The 6,180-nt window shown below is 30.6% G+C and overlaps 1 protein-coding gene across 1 annotated transcript; it reads left to right on the top strand.

Annotated features, from left to right (window-relative positions):
* Window positions 1-506: 506 nt before the first annotated feature.
* HELRODRAFT_165438 (hypothetical protein) lies at window positions 507-3,687 on the top strand (the record flags this gene model as incomplete). The annotated part of the gene is made up of 3 exons (XM_009032016.1): window positions 507-792; window positions 3,237-3,308; window positions 3,662-3,687. 3 exons carry the CDS (start codon window positions 507-509, stop codon window positions 3,685-3,687), a joined length of 384 nt encoding a protein of 127 aa, XP_009030264.1.
* Window positions 3,688-6,180: the final 2,493 nt, after the last annotated feature.

Here is a 6,180-nt window from a genome sequence, read left to right as displayed (position 1 = left end):
AAGATACTGAAAATGTTGTTGCGATTGCTCTGTGGATAATTCATCATCAAAGTCAAAGAAAGTTTCTGTTTTACTGTCATTGATCCTGCTTTTATAAACTGGTTCTGATGTACTTGATGTAATAGTAGACAAGGACTGTTCTAAAAATTGCAGGCATTTCGCCCTGAGCTCAAACAGATTAGAGATTAGAACAATTTGCACAAACTATTATATAGTATATACACATCCCATATGTAGAATAAACAAAAAATATACAAGTGGAATAGATGATTGATAAAGCAATTTTTTGTCAAAGTATTTAAATTTTTAAAATACTAAATACCATGAAAAAGTAGTTAAATACTGTCTAAATACTGCCATTTTATTAAATATTTTAAATACTGGAGTCAGTATATAAATACAATTTAAGTATTTAAATACTCTAAATGCTTAACAACACTGTATATATATATATATATATATATATATATATATATATATATATATATATATATATATATATATATATGGGTTATATGGGTGAGAATTTCCGACCTGCTCCCGCAAATACGGTCGGCCAGTACGAGTATATGAAGTACACGATCTCTCACCCCGACCAATGGTGCATCCTTTATACGGCCAAACGATATTGCAGAAAGCTTGAGAGACTGTACAGAAGAACTTTGTCAAGTGTGCACCGTGAAAGTTGGGTTGGTTCATTGAAAGCAAAACATAAATTATATTCAGATAAAAGCACTGGGTATTGGAACAATTTGATCAGAACTCTTAGCAGCCAGAGAGACAAGTGGCGACGTACCTGTAGATTCAAGTCGACTCACAATATATATATATATATATATATATATATATATATATATATATATATTTACATTATTCTATAAATTCTACCGAATGTTTGGCGTATATATATATATATATATGTGTGTGTGTGTGTGTGTGCGTGTGCGCTTGTGCGTGTTTAGTTTTGCTTTTATTTTGCTTTTATCAAGCAAATTAAACTAAGATCTCTTTATATAAATTTATTTATGGGTTTGTTTAGTATTTTTTAGTTTGTTTTGCTTGAATTTTCTAAAAATTCAAAAAATCTTAGTTATTTTCATAATATTAATGTTTAAAAAAACTCTGGCTACTACCTAGGTTTCCAATTTCAAATTTTTGGGAAAATTACTACCGTTTTCACATATACGTATTAAGCAAAATAGATATTTAGATAAAAAAATACGTATCAAAACATAAAATGGGATGCTAATTGTATTCATAAGGGTAGATATGTAAAAGTTATTAGGATGAGTAAAATTTTTATTATTGCAAAAAAATTTTAATTCATATATACTTATTTTTATTATACTATTTGCATGTCAACAACATTTTTTAAATAATGCAATTTTAATATCAAAATAACTATTACTTTTACAAAATTTTAATTTTGTCCACCATGCACACATAAAATAACATGTCAACGGTGACGTTTTTTATAAACCACAAATTGTTAAAATTCTTTGGTTGACCACCATGAAAAAAATTAAACTTTTTCACAACGAATCATGCGACTGTATTATATGTCGGTGTTAGACAAGAGAGTAGAAATCAACCATTTTTCCTTTTCAAATTTATCAATTAATATCTATGATTAATTAGGACCCTCTACGGCTATTTTGATTTGAAATTGTTTTGTTAAATTTTGAAATTTAGACAATTCAGGAGAAGTTTGTTTTTTATAAATAAATTATTATTTGCTTAAATATCTATGTATGTTCAATCTATGTTTATGTATGTTAATGAAATAGAAATAAAAAATAATTGAATGATGAACTGATTACATTAACGATCTTTTTGATGATAACCGTGGTGAAAAAACTTTTATTAAAAAATACGTAGAAGGACCAAAGATACTTAGATCTGAAGTTCGTGACGCTCTTTCAAAAATGATATCAAATAAAGCGCCAGGTCCAGATGAGATTGATCCAAATGCCTTGATGAATTTGGCATTGAAAAAATTACGGAAATTTTGAATAAGATTTATAACAGCGGCGAAATTCCTGAAAATCTATCCAAGTCAATATCTATTGCATTGCATAAAAAACCTAATGCAACAGAATGTTAACTACATCGAACAATCAGCTTGATGAGTCATCTTACAAAACTTCTTGAAAATTCTGATGATGATGATGACGAAGCAAATTAAGATTTGAATTTTCAAATGTTCAATGTGGTTTTTGTCGAAGATTGTGGCACAAGAAACGCTATCTTTAAGCTACGAATGATCAGTGAACGAGCGATTGAAATGAAGTAAGACTTGTTTATATGTTTTGTCGATTACTCCAAAGGCTTTTGATAACGTGAAACACCTGAAGCTTATGGAAATATTGAAGAATTTAGACATTGATGGAAAAGACACGAAAGTTATTAAAAACCTCTATTAAGAACAAAGAGCAGCAATAAAAGTTGGTAACAAGATAACTAGTTTTGTCGAAATAAAGAAAGGTGTTAAGCAAAGCTGTGTATTCTTTCCAGACCTGTACAATCTCTATAGAGAGATCATCATGAGAAATATAGAAGATATACTGGGAATACCCATTGGAGGCCTGAATATAAGAAATGCTGATGATACAGCTCTTATAGCAGATTCAATGGAGAAATTGCAAACAATTGTTTCCAAACTGGTCTTTGAAAGTAAAAGGAAAAGTTTTCAAATTAACATCAACAAAACAGAGTGCAGAGGTTATCAGTAAAAACAAAACCGTCCCAATTTGTTCCATATCATTAATGGTAAACAAGTGAAACAAGTCAACAGCTTCAATTATCTTGGAAATCTGATTACCTTAGGTTGTAAATGTGATTTGGATATCAAAAGAAGGATAACTACGGCAAAAGATGCATATTTCAGAATGAAAAACATCTTCACCAACATTAAAATCAGAATACCAACAAAGTTAAAACTGTTAGGGTGTTACATGATTTGTGGTTTTTGAGAAAAAATATGAAAATTAGTTGGTCCTCTCATACTTAGAATGAAGATGTATTAAGTTATAAAAAGAGGAAATTACTACAGATAATACGACGGGGGCAGTTAAAGTTTTTTGGTCACATCCTTGCGTCATGCAGAAGAAAAGAATGGAAAATCTAACAACTACTGGAAAGATTACAGGGAAAAGAGATCGCGGTCCACAACGAATAACATTCGTGAAGTCCTTTTATCACTTGTTAAATATCACCACATTTCAACTACTACAAAGTTTTAAGATTGGGTTTCGTAGAGGTCGATGGTCGCCAATGTTCTGAAAAGATAAGGCACGAGAAGGAAAGAAGTATGTTCAATCCTGTTTATTTTATAATTTTATTTTTTTTATATAATTACCATTTTTGGTTATTATTTTTGGATTATCTTTGATTTTAATTATTACACATTAACTTCAAATACTTTATATCGATTTATCCATTTTAACATCAACAAAACTGAGTGCAAAGGTTACCAGTAAAAGCAAAACCACTCGATCTGTTCCAAAATTAATAATGGCAAACAAGTAAAACAAGTCAACATCTTTAATTATCTCGAAAGTCTGATTACCTCATGTTGTAAATGTGATATGGATATCAAAAAAAGGATAGCTGCTATAGCGAAAGATGCATATTCTAAAATGAAAAACATCCCCATCAACAGTTAAATCAGAAAATCAACAAAATTAAAACTGTTAGCGTGTTACATTTTTTCTGTGATCACTTACGGCTCTGAGTCCTAGATGATTTTTAAAGAAATAAAAATGTACCGCTATTTTTGGAAAGAATTTTAAAAATTAGTTGGACCTCTCATACTTCCAATGAGGATGTATTAAAACAGTCCGGTTATGAAAAGTGGAAATTATTACCGGTAATCCGATGGGCGCAGTTAAAGTTTTTTGGTCGCATCATGCGGAAGGAAGGGATGGAAAATTTGACAATTACTGGAAAAATTGCAGGAAGAAGAGATTGCGGTCAACAACGAATAACATTCGTGAAGTCCTTGAGTCACTTGTTGAATATCAATACGTTTCAACTACTGCACAGTGTTAATGTAAATTAATTATTATTATTATTATTATTATTAATATTACTGTTATTATTAATATTATATTAAATTATATTATAATAAACTAACGCCAATCTGCTCAGATGGGGAAAGACACACGATTCCCTATGTCCTCTTTGCGGCGCTCAACAAACTAACAAACACGTTGTGTCCAACTGTGGATCTGTTGTCGCGTTAGCAAGATATACTGAACGTCATAATAAAATTTTATCCGAGATCGTCAGTTGGTTAAAAACATGTCGACAGCCGGACTGCCGGATATTCGCTGATATCGTCTCGGAGGGAGTCCTGCCAATATCGCAACTGTTCGACACTCTTCGTCCAGACATCGCCATTTTGCGCGACCACAAGATTGAAGTCATCAAATTAACGGTGTGCCATGAAACAAATCTGATAAAATCGAAAAATTACAAACAATCGAAATACGAAAATAACTTGAAATTGTGTTTAAAGGCTGACTTTAAAAACAGTTTAATTGTTTTGAAAACATTTGAAATCACCCCGATTGGCTTTTTTAATGTTTTAAACTTGTCTCTAATTAAAAATTCATGGCCGATTACATTTATTAACAAATTAACTTATACAGTTATTAAATCGACGTATGCCATTTATTGCGATAGAAACAATCCGTAACCAATTTGAATATTTTACCGTTTTGCACTTGTCATAGATAATGAGCATTGTGGCTTTATTGAATATTATTACATTAGTATATATTTTAATTATTCTATTTTCTTTCATTCATTAGATTGACTTTGATTGAAATAAAAGAGTTTCCATTATTATGCTCAGTAACGGATCTAGACAACTTTGACGGGGGGGCCAAAATTTTGGAAATGTTTAAAAGTTTAAATTTTTTTTCAAATTTGGACAGGGGGCCAAGATTTGTGGTAGCGTGGCCAAAATTAGGCTTGCGTCCTTTTTTGATATAAAATGGTTTTTTTTATGCAAAAGCTGAGTTCTTTTAATAAATATACTGCTCATAACTGGGCGATGGTCTCTCTGGCCTTACCCCAAGATCCGTCACTGAATGTATTTATATAATACATATACATTCAATGGCGGATCTTGTACATTCAGTACTTTATTTCAATAGCGCTTTAAAATTTCCCTGATTGTTATCAGAATTGAGATCTAATGCACCGTCATCCCGGTGTCCACGCAAAGCAAAATTTAGTCTTCCACAAAGTTCAGTTTCAATAATAGTGTTAAACAATTTTCTATTTTGCTCTATTTTTGTGGAAAGAGCGGAGTTTGATAACTCTAAAACATTAGTTTTATTTTTAATCAAACTCAGAAACATTTCTGATTTTTCTGTAGCCTCTCTATAAAAAGATGTAGCTTGATGACAGCGACATTGATCTAAAGCTGATTTATAACGATTTAAAGGTGATTTAGCAAATACTCCGACTGAGCCACATCATGGATGTCGATATGCATAAAGTACACAAAACCTGCAGAATGTTCCTTTTTTCAAATCAAAATAAGACAGCCAGGAAAAATCTTGAAACCAATAGAATTTAAAAAACCGTTTTCTTTTACCTTTCGACACAAATGGAAATTTATAATTCTCGTCAGGTTTCCATGGATTTTGCAAAAGATCATATCTTAAATCATTCGAAATGCTTGGAATTTTTGCAGTTGCATATTGTTCAATATCTAAAGGTATTGTTCCATTTGAAAAACTTTGACATAAATTACCAGTTTTGTCTGAAACATCAGTCATGTCATCGTTTAAATTTAATGAAAGGCCTTCTTCCAAGACATCAGATTTTATAATTGTAAAAAAAATGTTGAGATTAAATTTTTTAATTTCCTACCAGACCTGAATGGTTAAATACTATAAATTAATTCAAGTCTAGTCAAGTAATGACTGTTACGCATTAACCCTAACCCAAAAAATGTTTTTATTATTCAGCTTGTTGCTAATTTTTTTAGTTGAAGATACAAAATTTTAAAAGACATTTTTTTTAATTTTAAAACGAATTCAAATTCAAACTGATTTTATGAAACACAAAAAAATAATATAAGACGCGCCAAAACGTAAATGGAATAAAATATGAACTACGACCAAACCTAAAATTATGAAAGGACAGTGTAGCTGGTTTTTAGCG

Source organism: Helobdella robusta, assembly GCF_000326865.2.
Source record: "Helobdella robusta unplaced genomic scaffold HELROscaffold_8, whole genome shotgun sequence".
Classification (NCBI taxonomy): Eukaryota; Metazoa; Annelida; class Clitellata; order Rhynchobdellida; family Glossiphoniidae; genus Helobdella; species Helobdella robusta.
Note: the sequence above shows the minus strand (reverse complement) of the source record. Positions and strands in the feature narration are given on the sequence as shown.